Source organism: Eschrichtius robustus, chromosome 16 (genome assembly GCF_028021215.1).
Source record: "Eschrichtius robustus isolate mEscRob2 chromosome 16, mEscRob2.pri, whole genome shotgun sequence".
Classification (NCBI taxonomy): Eukaryota; Metazoa; Chordata; class Mammalia; order Artiodactyla; family Eschrichtiidae; genus Eschrichtius; species Eschrichtius robustus.
Window position 1 is genome coordinate 87,844,700 of NC_090839.1, and position 17,246 is coordinate 87,861,945.

At 47.9% G+C, this 17,246-nt stretch overlaps 1 protein-coding gene across 1 annotated transcript in view; it reads left to right on the top strand.

The window, feature by feature from the left end:
• BAIAP2L1 (BAR/IMD domain containing adaptor protein 2 like 1) overlaps positions 1–17,246 on the top strand; it is an 85,224-nt gene that overhangs the window by 55,565 nt on the left and 12,413 nt on the right. The window contains exons 4-12 of the mRNA XM_068524167.1: positions 2,217–2,278; positions 2,389–2,460; positions 3,722–3,859; positions 4,527–4,679; positions 7,356–7,523; positions 9,958–10,105; positions 11,889–12,096; positions 12,717–12,794; positions 14,220–14,400. Of these exons, the coding sequence (XP_068380268.1) occupies positions 2,217–2,278; positions 2,389–2,460; positions 3,722–3,859; positions 4,527–4,679; positions 7,356–7,523; positions 9,958–10,105; positions 11,889–12,096; positions 12,717–12,794; positions 14,220–14,400 (1,208 nt within the window). The remainder of the gene's footprint in view (positions 1–2,216; positions 2,279–2,388; positions 2,461–3,721; positions 3,860–4,526; positions 4,680–7,355; positions 7,524–9,957; positions 10,106–11,888; positions 12,097–12,716; positions 12,795–14,219; positions 14,401–17,246) is intronic.

Sequence of the window (17,246 nt, forward strand, 5' to 3'; positions counted from 1 at the left end):
TTGTAAAAATAAAGTTCATGACAACATGAAAAAAAATGTGAACACTTTGCTTCTAGCCTGAATCACTCTGAATGATTTAAGCAAAATTATTTTTAGACCTTTTTCTTTTTTAAGTAGATCTGATTTGCCCGGGATAGAGTGCTTGATTTTCAATTAATTGAAGTGGTTTTTGTTGTTGTTGTTTATTTTTCATCTCCAACTCAGAGTTATGGGTTTAAAATAGATGTGAAGGTAACTCAGATTATTTCAATATATGAAATGACATATTAATGTAGTTATATTCTTGGTCATATAAAGGTTTCCTTTGTGACGAACTCTGGTTTATTTGTTTCATGTTGAGCTTTAGGAGAACTGAATTATGGGATAAATGGAGTCAGTGTCACTGAGGATGCAGAGCGGGTACCTTGATACCCTGGCAGGTGGACCATGAGTGCTGGGGACGTGTCTGCCCTCGCTCTCATGCTTATCCAGCAGATGTTCCTAGAATCATATGGTGCTTAGGGACTTACATGTACCTCTCACCTATTAACATGGTTATATCCTTCCAGGAGATGCTCTGTCCCCACCACCCACCATGGTTATTTTAAGCAACACTGCTCATGGTGGGCTTCAGGCCGAGGAGTTGTTTCATCTGGGACCGCATGGGAGGGAGTGACATTTTACATGTAGATTTGGAAAGATCCCTGGCACCTGTGAGGGAGGAGATCCAGAAGAGAACAAGCTGGGAGTCATGAGAAAGAAGAGCTTGAAGGAGGAGGGCGCCTCCTAAGAGGTCCAACTGGCAGGTGTAAACGTGTGGGGCAGAGGGCCTGGGGAGACCCCTCCCCACCTCTCCTAGAATAGGTCATCGAGGGAACATCGACTTCACGTCATCCCCAAGTGCCTTCTCTCCTGGGCAGCGGAGGGCTGGCATATTTGTTGCCCAAGGAAGCAGGGTGAGTAAGAGGCATGGTTCCATGCCGGAGGTGGCCCAAGTGATGGCACAAGGGAATGAGTCTTTGTCATTGGGTGTGACGCGTAGGCGGGGTGTCGACCCCTCATGACTGGCTGGCTGGCAGCCAAGAGCTGGGATTAGAGAAGATGGGGGTGGGGTGGGGTTCACTTGTAGGCCTGCTGAATACGGGGCGCCTAGTGGGACATCCAGGTGGACGTGTTCAGGACAGGTGGAATTTCTGAATCTGAAGATGGGGGAAGAGCCTGGGCTGCCCCCTTAGAGTCAGATGTCTTCAGATGTTTCCAGAACCGGGCGTACTAAAGTCATTCGCATAGAGGTGCTCGCTGAAGCCAGAGTCTAGTCAGTAATCTTTTCCTCTTCCCCCGTGTCTACCATAGTCGTCCTTTTCATTCTCCCTCATCCACAGCCTTTCAGTTTGCCCAAAGAACTCCTTTTTATCTGCCCACCGAACCGTAGGATGGTCCACTCGGCACGTTTTGTGGTTTGGGATGATTTGGTGGTGGTCCAAATAACTCTTTCTCTCCCAGTTTTTGGGTGTCAGACCCATTTGGTTCCTGTAGAGAAGTTGGCAGGGGGGCTCTTGTTCACCTTTAGAAGCGGGGAGGCAGCGCTCTGCCGCGAGCCGCAAGACATGTGCTTTGCAAGTCAAGTGGTCATCTCGCTGCTTTTTTGGAGCAACACTCCTTTGTCCCGGAACATTCTCTTCTGTGTAGTCGTTTCAGAGAACGGTGCAGCCCCAGGAGACGCGAGGCAGAACACTGTCCCTGCTGCAGTTTCCCGTGGCGTTGAGATTTTCCAGAATGATACGAGAACTAATATGAGAAAGAGAAAATAACCTCTATCTTTTATGCCTGACAGATAATCAGATTACCCAGGATTAGATGAAAATAAGTCACTTGTTCCTATAGTTAGTACTATAATGACCAAAATAATCTCTTGTAAGAGAATTTAACAGTTAAACCAGATAAATAGGATTCAGCGTAGGGAATGATTAAATGGCGAGAGAACAGCGTGAGTTTGAAGACAGAGTTGGCGTGCTTTTGACGAACGATGTTGTGGAGTAAGTTTACTGTCAGCTGCGTCCATCTGACCCACCCCTGCTGTCAGGACGCAGCCGGTGTTCCCAGTGCCACGGGGCTGGTGCCCACCTGCTCTGGGAGCAGTCGGGGACTGGGCTTCATCCACCACTTTACTTCCCTTCGTATCTTTACAAAAACCACGCAATGGCTTTTTGCCCTAACGTACCTGGTTTTGTCCACAGGCCACGTTCTCATAGAGATTTCGAGTAGCCACAAGAAACTCAACGAGAGCCTTGATGAAAATGTATGTGAACTGTTTTTATATTTACCAAATATACTTTTTTATTTTTAAATTTTATTTCACCTCAAGTCTCACACCTCAGGTCTGAATTTTTCATTTCCTTGCGTTCACAGTTCAGAAAATTCCATAAGGAGATTATCCATGAGCTGGAGAAGAAGACGGAACTTGATGTAAAATATATGAACGTGAGTACCTAGTTGTGCTGCACCTCCCGTGGGTGGAGGTGGCCCGGGGCCGGGGGCCCAGCTCTCGCGAAGGCTGCACTTGCCTGATGGCTGAGCTCGAGGACAACTTCCCCCACTGCTGACTCGGCGGCAGCAGGTATGATGGAGCTGGCCGTCGAGTGTGTACACGGCCGCATAACACCGACAAGGTCCCTTTGGGCTGAGTGGGCCAAGTGCTAACGCTTGGCATCTTTACTAAAAAGCATAGCAGGAAATTCTGCAGGGAATCATACACTTCTGGAAAACATTGTTTTCAAGGAACACGCATATGTGGATGACACCTGCTTCTGCGTTAGTGCATCTGTTGCTTTCACACACCGGCACTTGCGGACGTGAGCCGTGTGGGAGGATGCCGTCTGGGGCCCCCTGGGGCTCCGGGTCCCATCGTGGTGTCTCTCCCCTGTTGCCCTACGGCAGTGTCGATTCCAGCAGTTTGCTCCTTCCGCCTCGCCTTTCTGCTGCACAGTAGCTGCTTCCTTGGCCACCCGAAGCCCCCCTTCTTCTCCACGAGCCCCGCATGGCAGTAAGCGGTGGGGGTCACCCTGAAGTCGTCCTGCTGCCCTGCGCGCACGCGCTCTGCGGCCAGGAGGATGTAATACCAAGCTCTTTACGTGCATTACCTGATTTTTATCCCCACGGAAACTCTGTAACATAAGTACTCTTACTATCCCCACTGTACAGATTAGAGGGTAAGCATGGATTTCAGAAAAATTAAGTAATTGCTGAGATCACACAGGAAATGAGGGATGAAGCCAGAATTCTAACCCAGGTCTGTGAGGCTCCAAAACACTCTGTTTCACAGCCCTCAGAATCACCGGAAGCGATGGCTCTTGTTCATTCTGTTTCTTGAAATCGTTAAGTCATAAAACAGTCAGGAGTGTGTGACTTGATATTGTTCATTTATTCACCAAAGCACTTACAGGCTACCCAGGGTCCAAAAACCTTGGAGAAAAAAGGAATGAAAGAAAGAAACGACATTGTTTTCCTCCGAGAAGCTGCCCTTCTGGTCAGGGGCTCATCGTATAAACGGGGAACTTCAGGACAGGACATTGAAGTTGAAGGCGCGGAGGGGGGTGGTGTGAAGTGGGGATACCTGCAGCCAGGCAGGGCAGCGTGAAGCGTGCGCCTGTTGCCACCACGCCCAGTGGAAACGCAGCAAGAGTAACCGCCTGACACTTTGCCTGGTGCTGCAGTAAAAATAAGTGCAACGTTTAACTTACAGGCGACTCTCAAAAGATACCAAGCAGAACACAGGAATAAATTAGATTCTTTGGAGAAATCTCAAGCTGAATTGAAGAAGATCAGAAGGAAAAGTCAAGGAGGACGAAATGCACTCAAATATGAACACAAGGAGATTGAGGTGAACTTTTCAGCACTATTTTACTTTATTTTGGGGTTGATGATTTATACAGTTAACTGGGAAGCGTGCTCACCTCAGTCAGTCTATACTTTATCCGTCACTGTTGTCCAGCTGTTGAAAGTTAAAAATAAGCATTTCAACTTGGTAGGAGCTGAAGGCCGCAGAGTTCCCTGGAGTTAAGGATAATTAGTCAAGAGCATTGGCATCTTCTCCCAACTCAGGGAGGGTCAGGGACTCCCCAGTGTAAGCATTACTATCTCCATTTTACAGATGGGGAAAGTGAGGCTTAGGTTAGGTCACATGGTTGGCACTTGGAACTGGGATTTGAACTTGAACTTTCTGGTTCCGAACTTTTTGGTCCCACGATTTTCCAATAAATCATGATCATATCCCTGAATTACAAAGTAATATTTTGTGCAAATTGCCCAGTGGAATGTAAGGCCTTTGGCAACTTCTCTCCAAGCATGAGTCAGGGATCTTAATGAGAATTTGCCATCTGCTCAGATCAGGTTACAAGTATGTCGTTTTGTCTAATGTTTATCTGCATTTAGCACTTACTCCATTATCAAAATAAACCAAGCATAAAGATGGGAGAAGATAAGTGTCAGGTTGTGTAGCTATTTGATTCCTCATGTCATACTTGTATATTTATTATTTATTTTCCTAGTATGTAGAAACCATTACTTCTCGCCAGAATGAAATCCAGAAATTTATTGCAGATGGTTGCAAAGAAGCTCTACTTGAAGAGAAAAGGCGCTTCTGCTTCCTAGTTGACAAACACTGCAGCTTCGCAAATCACATTCATCAGTATCACTTACAGGTGGGTGTGGTGGCAAATTGCATTGTGTGGACTAATTTTATTCATATTTAAATGCCCTTGAAATGCTTCACCTTCCATACGTGCCCAAATATAAAGCAAAAGGCTTATTTTGCCAGGGAGAAGATTCCAAGGAAATAAATTTTTTATAATAGTTATTTATTTATTTATCTGGCTGCATTGGGTCTTAGTTGCGGCACACGGGATATCTTAGCTGTGGCATGCAGGATCTTTCATTGCGGCGCGCGGGCTCTAGAACGCGTGCGTTTAGTTGCCAAATGGCATGTGGGATTTTAGTTCCCTGCCAGGGATTGAACCTGCGTCCCCTGCATTGGAAGGTGGATTCCTAATCACTGGACCACCAGGGAAGTTCCCCAAGGAAATAATTTTTGACCAACTTGAATGTGTAAACTTTTAGAAATGTCGATGAAATGGTCAAATGCTTGTTTAATTTAGTAACACATTCATATTTAATGAATAACTGAGAAACGGCACTTTTTTCCTTTTCTCACCCATGAGTCAGCTTTTCTCAGACTCTTTCTGACGCATCTTCAACATCAATGTCTTCCCCAGAACCACGGGGTGAGTTCCGGCAGGCCCCAGGTCCAGCCCACCTGGGTGGCCTGAGATGCTCACCTTGGGGGTCCATGTAGATGGGGCTGCTGGAAATTCTATCCCAGGCCACAGACCCCATTCACAGCCTCAGGACAGCTGGTGGGGGCTCCTTTTTCACTCCTCTTCAGGTTGTGTGTCTGTTCAAGGTCGCATCAGCTGCGTGACTGGATTTATCCCCCTCCTTCAGCGCGTGCAGTTGTGAGGTTATATTTCCAGGAATCATTACAAACCGTGTGTTAAATTTCCTTTCCTCTCTCTTTTTGTTTTTTAAATAATGAATTCTATTGGGCTTATGTAAGCATCCAGAACTAGCATTGACTGAAGTCAAATATTCATTGTTATTCATAATAAAGTAATTTAGAGAGCACTCCGTGATATGAGAAGCTTTGTAAGAGCTTGAATATAGCGCAACTTCCTCCTTTCAGGGGGAAAAAAAACTTGGACTTGTAGGTGTGCATATATCACAGGTTACATATTCCATAAAGTTTTTGAAACTTTAAGGAATATTCAGCTACCAAATCTAAATACCTAAGGTCTCAGATTGTTACAGGAAAGAAAAATATGCTGCATTAGATGAGCGCTTTTGTCACCAGTGCATACGTACTAATGTTTCCATGGTGACAGTGTCCTATTGGGGCAGGGTCGTGGGCCGGAGGGGCACAGAAGCAACCTTGAAGCTCTCTGTGGTGACACCACCCCCCAGCAATGGGGTACTTGCTGTGTCATGAGGCAACATGGCCTATTTCCAGAGAGCTCTAGTTGTTGACAGAGTCTTTCTTACACTTAACCTTGAGTCCCTATTACGTTTTTTAGTGTGACGCAAGCCAGATCTCCTCCTTTCTCTAGCAGAAGTCTCTTCAAGTCTCTGAAACCGCTTTTGTGCCTTCCCTGATCCCAGTCCTGGGTGAAGCAGGCTTAGTAGTTGGTCCCCGGTGTGTCTGCGTCACAGGCAGGAGACAGGGTGGTGTGAGGGGCGGGGCTTAGGATTTACACCAACTCCCCCAGCCCACTTCTGATGGACACAGAGCCTAGATGAAAACAGTGTGGTGGTTATGAAAATAGTTTCAAAAAAGATCCCCTACTTCCCTTTTCCAGCTAGATTGCCGCCCTGGAAAAAGGGGTTCTCGGAAAGGCTCCGGGGAGTCTGGGAGTCCAGTTGGAGGGAGAGCCAGGCTGTGGGAGCCCGGACAGATGCCTCTGCCTCTGGGGCTAAGGGGTCTCGTCGCTGTCCTTCTGCATCTCTCTGTTCTGCAGCCCAGCGTTTCTGCAAAGCCCATGGTCGGCCTGCCCCAGAGCCCCAGCCGGCCTGTGGGCGGGGCTTCCTCTCAGCAGTGCCCCTGACTCTGAAGACCCACCATGCTCTGCTCTAGTCCCTCTGTCCCGTAGAGGAACTTCTCAGGGCAGGTCTGATTCACTCCTCTAACACGCCAGTCCGGTTTCCCTGAGGTCCCAGTAGTTGAAACCTCAGGGTCCTGGATCTACCACGGAAAGCTGTGTTAGCCAGTTACTTAGCCTCTCAAAGTTCTCAGTTTCCTCATCTGTGAAATGGGGATGAGAATGGTACCTACTTTAGGATTGTGGGGCAGATGCAGTGAATTAACAAGGATGAAGTACGTAGGACAGTGTTTAGTGCACACGAACGTACACACACGCACAGAGTCCACTCCCGGTCCTGTCGCTCGGTCAGAGGTGCTTCTCGTGGGAGGAAGACAGCGGGGATTGGCAGTTCTGGGGCCGCGGGGGGAACATGGGGATTAAGACGGATTGCTCCACCTTCCCTTTTAGTTTTTGAACTTCTTCTGAATCATGTACAATCCTGGTATTAGTCTTGAACTCTGTATTCACCCTGAGGGAGACGGTAAATTCCTTTAGAACAGGAGCCTACATCCTCAGCAAATAAGACACAGCAGATACCCACAGGTGCTTAAGCTCCTCACTGAATTTAACTCATAGCTCCCACACTTCCAGTGGTAAGCCAGGAATACATTAGTAGTGTTTGTAATTTGTGTCAGTCCTTCCAACAGTACACATTTGTCTTTGGTTTTGTTTCTTTTGAATTTATAGTCTGCAGAATTGATCAATTCCAAACTGCCTAAGTGGCAAGAAACATGTGGTGATGCCACCAAAGTACCAGAGAAAATCATGAATATGATCGAAGAAATTAAGACCCCAATCTCTACCCCAATGTCTGGAACACCTCTGCCTTCACCCATGATCGAGAGAAGCAGCATGGTAAGAGCTGGTTGTCTCCTCAAGATTTCGGTTTTATGTTTGCTAATAAGATTTCAGCCAAATTTGCACGACAGACCAAGGCCTTCTTTGTTAGTGGAAATCACGGGTCCTCCTGTATTACTTCTAGGGCCTGCCTTTTCTTTTATCCCCTTACCTTCAGATTTGAAACTAGATGTGCAAATGTTTCACAGTGTGTTAGCACTGTAATCTTTGTTTTGGAGATTTTTACTGATACTGTTTTTAATTGTAATGATTCCAACTTTATAAGTTTATTCCCATTGAAGGAAGCGTAAAGTGTCTTAGAACACAGATTAGCAAAACTCTGGTGCCATTCATCACTACATAAGGCACCTGAGGAAAAAAACAATCACCCCAGTATTCCAGGTAATGAATTCAAGCATCGTAGTTCACTGTTCTTTGAACATGGGCTTTATTATTTTTTCACAAACACGTGTGGAGATTCGAATCCAGCAGGTAGTTTGAACACATGAGTCAGTCCACCCTCCCTGTCCATATAAAGCCCTGTGAAATGACAGCAAAGATATTAATGACCAGCCATCAACCTGCCTGATAGATCCATAGCCGCGTGGGCAGATAAAGAGCACGTGCTGTCAATGGACCAGAAACGCTGAAGGAGTCTCCAGAGCGAGCAAGGCAAGGTCAGCGTGTGCAGAATGAAAATAGAAGGACGTCTCAGGCCCAGGGAAGACGTGCAGGGCAAGGTTCCTGCGGAGGGTGGAGCCGTCAGTTCAGAGCCAGTGGATCCAAGAAGCGGGGAAGAAGCTGGGGTGTCCTGTGTGTTGTCGGCTGGGGAGCTGGTTCAGGCTGTCCAGGCTGCTTGGTCCCTCCGCTTGTCCCACTTGTGCTAAACCACAGGCAGCCCGGGCTTTCGTCTGTGAACTGAAACCGCATGTGTGGACTGAAGGGTGGGGCTCACTCCTGGGGGTGTGTCTCGCCTCTTCCCCACATCGCATGCCATCAGGAGCACAGGGAAAACACAGACTGTCGTGTACAGTAAACAGAATGGGGACCGCCACCCAGTACAAAGATGGACAGACAACCAGCGGTCACTGAACAGGTGGGGGAAACCAGTGTCATAAAAAGACGCACCAAAGTAAAAACTGGAATGCCCAGTAAAAGGGGCAACAGAGCCAACAGGGCAGAGGAGAAAAGAGATGAAAGGCTATTACAACCACAGGGAAGAGTCAGCTGTCTTAGAAATTTAAAAGGATTATTATTTATAATTAAAATGGTATGTCTGAGATTCACTTCAAAATAATCCAGTTGTGGGGGAAGATGGATGGGGCATACAGGAAACGAGAATGGCCGTGGATTGGTCATTGTTGAAGCTAGGTGTTGGGTACATGGAGATTTATTGTGCTGTTTTCTCTACTTATGTACCTGTTCAAAATTTTTCTAAAATTAAAGTTTTTCATTTCCCCCTCGTCCCCTCCAAAAACACCCCAAAACAACAGCTGGGCTCCTTAGCAGAATGGATCAGCTTGGGAAATTAAGCCAAAGAACTCTCCCAAAATACAGTGCAAAATCAGGATTTAAAAGAAAAAAATCAAAGAGGATAAACGTAATGTTAGCTGGGTTGAAACGCAGGAGGTACGTCCAGCTGCCACCTGGGGCCTCACCGCCCACATGTCAAGTGGGGATCTTCCCGCTCAGCGTGTCCAAAACCACATACCTGAGGCTCTCCCTCTAACCCCGCTTCTCCTCAGTCTTTCCCGTCCAGTAAATGGCGACTTATCCTTCCAGCAGCGTGGGCACCAAACATCGACCCTCTCCCTGTCTTAGGCCGCGGCTGGCCCACGGGTACACACTGTCGTTTCCCACCACTTCTCCCCCTGCCCTGCCGTAACCGAGGTCCCGGTGGAGATGACCGCGGTAACCTGGCCTTTAACGCCGCAGGCAGGGTGATCCTGGCTGAATGGAAAAGACCAGAACCTCAACAGACGGCAGAATGCTAGCGATAAAGAGAGGATTCTGAAAACTTTCAGGGAGGGCAAAAATAGATTACTCACGAAGAAGAGAGAATCCCACTGATGCTGGAAAACAAGATGTTAGAAAGTAATGGAGTAATGCACTCAAAATTCTGTGGAAAAATAATTTTAAATGTAGATGCCTTTAGCCAAGCAGCACTTAAAAGGGAACCTAAAAATCCATAGGGACAGGAAGGAGATGAGTGCTTTTCAAGGGGTGGGGAAAATGGGGAGTAACTGCTTTAAAAAAAAAAAAAAAAAAAAAAAGACAAAAATGGAAAAAAGGACATGGTGTTCTTGAAATAATTCAAAAAGGGGCATTGCCCTACAAAAAATTTGGGGAAAAAAATGGAATTTAAAGCATGTAATGCAGAACAGTCCTGGGGATCTGTCTAATGCCATTGCTGTGTTATACTAATGTTAAACTAAGACGGAATTTTTCACAGGTTGGGCGAGATTATGACACCCTTTCTAAATATTCACCAAAGATCCCCTCGGCTCCTTCAGCCAGAGCGTCAACGAGCCCTTTGATTGATATGTTTAATAACCCAGCCACAGTCGCACAGAATTCAGAAAGAAAATATAATTCAACAGGTAAGATACTTAGTTGGATTTCTTTTAAAGTACCTTTAAAATTTTGTAAATATTTAGGATAAGTGTGCCTTGAGATAGAGGTAAATACACATGTATGGTAGCACCTGCTCCACACTGGCTTGGAGGAACTCACACCTCCTGATGGGGTCTAGGTTTATTCTAAAACCATAAGACACGTTGCTTTGACACATGCTAATTCTATATACAGATCGATGTTTACATAGAGTGAACATCCTATTGAAAGGTGTTATATTTTAAAAGAAATGGGATATAACTTACAGAGCCTTGCGCTGTGTTACGTATTTGTGGCAATTGGACTAAAATTTCTTTTTTTCAATGAAACAAACTGTAGAAGTTCACATGACAAAATTAATGGTTATCAGTCTTAGCAGTAGGCTTCGTTTGAATTATAATCAGTGTTTTCATCGTCTCTAACAGAGCCTTTCATGCTTTCTGGGGGCTTAGGTTCTAGCAGGTTCTACCTGCTTAAATTTCTTAACCCGGTTGACTCCATTTCAGTAAATTGGGACCAGTTATCGTTTGCAGGCATTTCAGCTGGCTTTGGTTAGGCTCCACTCTGCCTACACAGAGTCTTCGGCACCCAGGACCTCGAGACTGTCGTGGCGCCAGACCCGTCTCTGTGGGGGGGACTCACGGGCCCCTTGGGTGTGAACTTGTGGCAGTCACACGGCGTGCTGCTCGCGAGAGCCCACAGGCTGTCCAGCGCGTGCAGCTCTTGGGGAAGAGATGGGATTTTCAGAATGTCAGCTGGAAAGATGATACTCTGTAGCCATTTGCCTTTGAAGAACTATAAGTTATATATAACATACAGTTAAAATATACAGTGCTGTGTGCAGCCCAATCATTCAAATGATTCTTTGGTTCTCATTGGTAAAAACTAAATGAAAATCATTGAATTCAATACAGCCGAGGTAATTAGAGTATGTGGCATGTTGAAGAGATAGCAAAGTTTACATCGTAGTTATTAAGAATTTGCGAGAATGATGCAGAAAGAGATTTTGCATTGTTTTATAGTAAATAGTGGGCTAGCAAAATTTGAGTGGAAAAAAAATCTGGAAAAAAATATTTCCATTCCAATTTTGGGGTTGGCGGGGTAGGGCTGGTACATATCAGGCTGCGTTGAGCTGAGACATGACATAGTGCAGCGTTAGGCCATGGAGCCAGGCCGCCCGCATCTGGTTCCATCTGGTTCCATCTGGTTCCTGCCTCTGCCACGGCACCTAGGGAGGGGTCAGTACACGTGACCCGTCCTCACCACATCCCTGCCACGCTCGCAGGTGAGCAGCCGTGGCAGCAAGAACGTCTACGTTTCCAGTTTCTCTCTTTTTTGTGGCACAGGCCTTGGACAGTTTGGTCTGAGCTGGTGCCTCACAGCGCCTCTGTGATTTGTTCTCGGGGAGCGGGGCAAGGAAAGCAGTGGGCCACTTGGTGGTGGAGCACTTTGCCTCTTTAAGAGCCATCCTGATTGAATCGGTGCAGATGAAGCTTGGCTACACTGCTTTATCCTCTCGGTCTGGAGAAGAGCCTTTAGCCACAGGGACCCTCCTCTGAGAGGCCTCAGGCCATTGGCTCTGCTGCTGTCCCTTGCTGTCCCTGTCCATCGAGGCACAGGTGGAGGTGTGGAAATACAATCCGCTTGGCGTCTCAGTGGAATGAGGGTGCTGGAGAGATGGGGGCGGGTGGTTTCCTGGGGTTGGCTCCTTTGAACTTGCCTGATCATCCTTCCTTGAAAAGCCATCACTGCTCGGTTCATTTTTGACAGGTTCTTCAGATGACCCCAGTTTACAGCGGTCGGTTTCTGTTGCCACCGGACTGAACAGGGTAAAAAAGCAGAAAGTGAAAACCATCTTTCCGCACACGGCCGGCGCTAACCAGACCCTACTTAGCTTCGCGCAGGGAGACGTCATCACGCTGCTCGTCTCCGAGGAGAAGGACGGCTGGCTGTACGGAGAGCATGAGGACACCAAAGTGTAGGTCTCGGGAGGAGCCTCCGCACGGGGCCCGGCGGTCCCCCGCCGAGAGGGCCGCTGTCTCTCCTCGTAGCAGGTCTTCCTTGTGGGCAGATTAGCATTTTCACCACAGTTAGGCTCATAGCTTAGTGATAGTTATAGTTTAGTTAACTGCGGTTATTCTATTCCCAGTCATTCCCAAGCTGTTTTCTGTATGTGTGTGCGTGTATAGATGAATTTGATGCATAAATAGGAGTCACTTCTGAAAGTAGTTTTAAATGTTTTTTTTCACGTGACTTCAGATTTCTCAAGATATACTTTGTTAAGATTTAGCAGGTGAATAGTTTAAATGCCATTGTCATCATTGCAACTGTACGTGCATAAGCTTTACAGGAAGTAGGTTAAGTCAAGTTTCTGTGTAGATTATTCAGGTATTAAGTAAAACCAATATGGAAACAAAAGACAAAAAGGGAATCCAAATAAAAGTAATGCTGTATGTAAGATACCTATGAGAGACTGTGATGAAAGTGGCCCGGCCTGCCCCTGAGCTGTCACCGAGCCGTTCCTGGGTGTGTTTATGGCTTGCTTGTCTGCTGTGAGCATCCCAGCAAGGTCTTCTTCTCCCCACTCTTCACCTGCAGGAGGGGTTGGTTCCCGTCGTCATACACAAAGTTGCTGGAGGAAAACGAGAAGGAGACCGTGAGCGTGCCCGGGCCAAGGTAGGACCTGCCTGTGGCTCAGATGGCCCAGGGGCAGAAAACGCACCTTGACCTCGTGTTCTCAGGCGTGTCAGAATTAATCTGGATGTGTAGCAGAGCCCACGGGGAAGCCGCAGATGGTGTGGAGTAGTGGGGGATTGCGGGGGATTGCTGCTCCATGATTGTTTCCTTCCTGACTTCTGTTGCCCACACACTTCACTGACCATCTGCTGGAAAGAGACGCGCCCCAGAACCCCCCTTCAGCCTCAGAAGCAGTCTCCCCACCACCCACCGCAGCTGAATCCAAGGCCCGTGTGCTCTGTCTTGGTCTTACTCGGCAGCCTTTAACACTGATGAACACTTTTTCTGGAATGTTCTCTTGCCCTTGCACTCTTTATTTTCCCTCCACTTCACCAGCCATCCATCTTCAGTACCGTTTCAGATCTCTCCTCTGCCCTGTGCTTAGACATAGGTGTCCTCGGGATCTGCCCTCAGTCCTTTTTTCCTTTTCGGTGCTTCCTTGGCCACCGTGTCTGCTCCCTAAGCTCGAATTACAACAACGGGCTTCACTCAGCACCTCTGTGCCGACACCGCCCCCCACGTCTGTATCCCACCCAGATAATGATCATTATCACCGTCACTTAGGAACTGTCCAAAGTGCCTTACACTGACCAGGTCATTTAATCATCATACAACCTTGTGAGATAGGTCCCTGCTTGAAAATTGAGAAAACGGGCACGGAAAGGTGTAATAACTTGCTCAAGGAGCTGGAAGTGGTGGAGCCAAGACTAGACTGACGCAGACAGGTCTCTCCCAGCCAAGACGTGAATGTTCGTATGTGGCGTGGGTCCTCAGAAACATGTCCAAACTGAACGTGGCATCGTCTTGACCACAAACCACCTTGGCCACAGTGTTTCCCATGTCAGAGCAACCGTCCTGACCCATCCTGCTGTCCCCGGCGGACCGTGGACGCCGCACCTGATGCCCCCCGCAAGTGCTTCCATTATACTTGCTCCAAGCCATCTGTGTGTCTCCATCCCTTGCAGAGTAGCTCAGCTGCCAGTGGCCAAGGAATGAAACTAAATATTTTTAGGATGTTAAAATTCTGAGATTTTTTAGTCTGAAGTGCTCGATGCTTTTGCTCAAGGCATTTGCTGTATTTTCTTATTGAACTCCTTGAATTAAGAGCCAGCCCCTAATTGAGCCAGTTTTCCTCTCCTTTTCTTTTGTCATGTCTTTTAAAGGATTTCTTTCGAGTGTACATTTATACGTCAGCAGAAACACTGCCGTGTCATATATATAGTGTGTGTGTGTGTTGTAATCTCCCCTTCCCTCACCGTATTGGATTATTAATCCCCCGTAGTTCTGGCCATAGGAGATTGGGGATGTTTGGGGTGCAGGGACCAGGTCTCATCTAACTTGTATCCTCTGGTTCTTGTTCGCTAGCTTGATATCAGTACGAAGCGTGAGCACGACGAACTTGTCTGAGAAAAGCAGCGTCGTCATTCCCCCGCCAGATTACTTAGAACGTTCATCCACGGGGGCGGCTGCAGGAAAGAAAGGAGTTGTTTCCCAAAACGCTTCTACCTTTAAAGCGCCAGTGTCCAAACCAGAAACCACGTCTCCTGTGAGTAAGGCCCGGCGTACCCCGATCCTGAACAGCAGGCTCTGGTGATGCGGGGTGCTTTTCCCTCCACACAGGAAGGTGATGAGCCTCAGGTGGGGTGGAGACTTCCTCCCAGGGCCTGCAGATTCCCCTGCCACACAGCCTTTCAACTTCCTTAACTTCAGTCCCCCCCTTTGTTTTTAGTTTATCTGTAAATGACAGTTTACACACAGTAGGTCCATTGTTCGCCAGACTGTATCAGGTTTTAAGCTCTCCTTGCTTTTGGTCATGGCTGCAGTCCTTTAGACCTGTAGTGACCTTTTTCTGCATTTTCTTCAGTTTTCATATTGTTTTCTGAAGCAAGACTTAAGGTTGAACATAGTGATCTGGTCTTTACACCTTCGGAAAGTGTGCTGTGTAAACCCTGTGTGTGCGTTATCTGTAATCGTAAACAAGCCGGTAAGAGGCACAGAGGCTGAGTCACTTCGTCTGTTCCTTTGACAACTCTGTCTTCTGGGCCAGGCCCCGGTGTGGGCTCTGGAGACACAAAGATAAACAAGACCAGCCCCTGGCTCTGCTGGAACTTAGGTTCTAGTGATAAGAAGCAGACGGTGAGAAATAAACACAAATATCAACGCTAGAAGCTACGTGGAGGAATGAAGCAAGATGAGGTGACGAGGGATCAGGTGATGTCTTGGATGGAGGTCAGGGGTTGGGTTTTCTGGGAAGCTGAGTCTGAGAGCGAGTGCGGGTGCCGATGAGAGCCGCCCGGGCCCCGTACGGAAGGGAGAGGCTGGCCCGGTGCCGCCACTGCCCCCGCCGAGACCTCCGGGCTGGGACGGCCCTTGGAGCTGCCTGGATTTGGGGCAGCATCTGGGGGCCGGGGTCTTAGCCAGAGCGATTCCCGAGGAGCGCTGCCAGGCGAGGGCCATCTCCCCGCAGCCAGAATCAGTCCCAGTCCTGAAGGGGATCTGGGCGGCACATGACAGAGCCCGCAGCGGAGCACTTCTCTGAGGGGGTGACACCTGAGACCCAGGGGTCAAGGGGAGGAGCTTCCCAGACAGAAGCCCTGAGGGGGGGTGGACTCGGCACCCTCAGGGAGCAGAGGAGGGAGGCGAGGGTTCCAGGGTGGCGGAGCCTCCAGAGGGCGTCCTCGTCTTTTAAGTTTATTTTCAGTGTAGATTATACAGTAGAGAAGGGGGAAAGGATGGAGGAAAGGGGATGACTGAGAAGGAAGAAGAGCACACGGGGAGGAGCCGGCCGGCCGGGGCAGGGATGCGGGTCCACTGTGCTGACGGGAAGGCCGAGGGCCGGGGCCCGGTGCAGCTGGGAGGACAGACTCGAGGGCTGTGTTGGGGGACGTCTGTCACTCGGTGCCGAAGGACAGATCACCAGCGGACGGGGCGGGCAGGGTGGTGCTGAACAAGTTCGAAAGAAGAGAATTTGTGCCAGAGCTGTTTTGCAGAGTGAGAAAGCGAGCGTGCTCCGGAGAGGAGTGGGATACGAGCAGCTGGCGCAGTTAAGCCTGGGCCACCGTTGCTGCTTGTTTTTCGTTATCCTTCGTTGTCGTGCGGTCCTTCCTGTGGTGCATGCAGAAGCCATGCCTCCCGTGGGGTGTGTGTCTCCCCGGCTCCGCCCGTGTGGTCACCCCTAGTGGGGGCCTCTGTTCAACTCCGAGCAGGGCGGGGGCGGAGTCGGTCACAGGAGATGGGAACGCTCCCAAAGATGGGCCCATGCTACAGTGCGAGCGCGGGTGTCGGGGACCGTGCCGGCCTCCTCACAGGCCGAAGCACATGTTTTGGTCCAGGAAGTGCACTGTTCTGAAATCGCATTCAAAAATGTCTTTGGCTTCTCCTCTTAGATAAGCGTACTGCATGATTGTTTGCAAATTACCCCAACTAACTCCAAAAATTATTTTCAGAAGAAAATGGAGCTTTTCCATTTTGTTAGCAGTAGATGTCAAAACTGGACAAACTGCTTGGGAAGGGCACATGTGAAATGCTATTTTATTAAAGGCCCCAGTATATTTTAAAACAATATTCAAACTCTTTGGAAATGATCTTAAGGCATTTCTGAAAGCATAACAATTCCTTTTGCTGGGGAAAAAAAAAACTTCACAATTTGCGTGTCAAAGCTCAGAATCCAGGCACATGAGACGGCACATTGTTCAGGTGTGACCTGTCCATCTGTAGTGCCTTCTCCTGGTTTTGATTTTCAACTTTTTCTTATGGAAAAATTCAAACACACATAAAAATGGACAGAATAATCTAATGACCTGGTCCCCCAGGTTAGCTTTAACAATTCATTTATAAATCTTGTTTCATCTCTCCCCAACCCACTCCGAGACCAGTTCGAAGCTAACGACAGACATCATATCATTTCATCTGTAAATATATTAAAGATCCTCTTTTTTTTCTGACCACAATGCCAATTATCATATCTTTTAAAATTGACAGTAATTCCTGAATATCATCACCTGGTCACTTCAAATTTCTGATTGTCTCATTAAAAATTTCTTGACAGTATAGTTGTTCGAATCTGGACCCAGGCCAGCTCCCTACATTGTAATTGGTGGCTCAGTCTTGTGATGAGTCTTTCCATATCTAGAGGTCTCAGACCCCTGTCTCTTTTTCCTTGTAATCTCTCTGTAGAAAACCCAGGTTACTGGTCCTGGAGGGTGTCCCCAGTCTGGATTTTTGCTGGTTGCGTCCACATGGTGTCCTTGACTGAGTTCCCCTTCGTCCTATATTTCCCGCCTTGATCAGAGTCTGTTGTTGTTTTGTTAGTTTGCCTGTTTTGTTTGGTAGAGCATTTCATCAGCAGTGGTGGTGGGTACACGTGTTTGCTCGTTTCCTTCCGTGATGTCA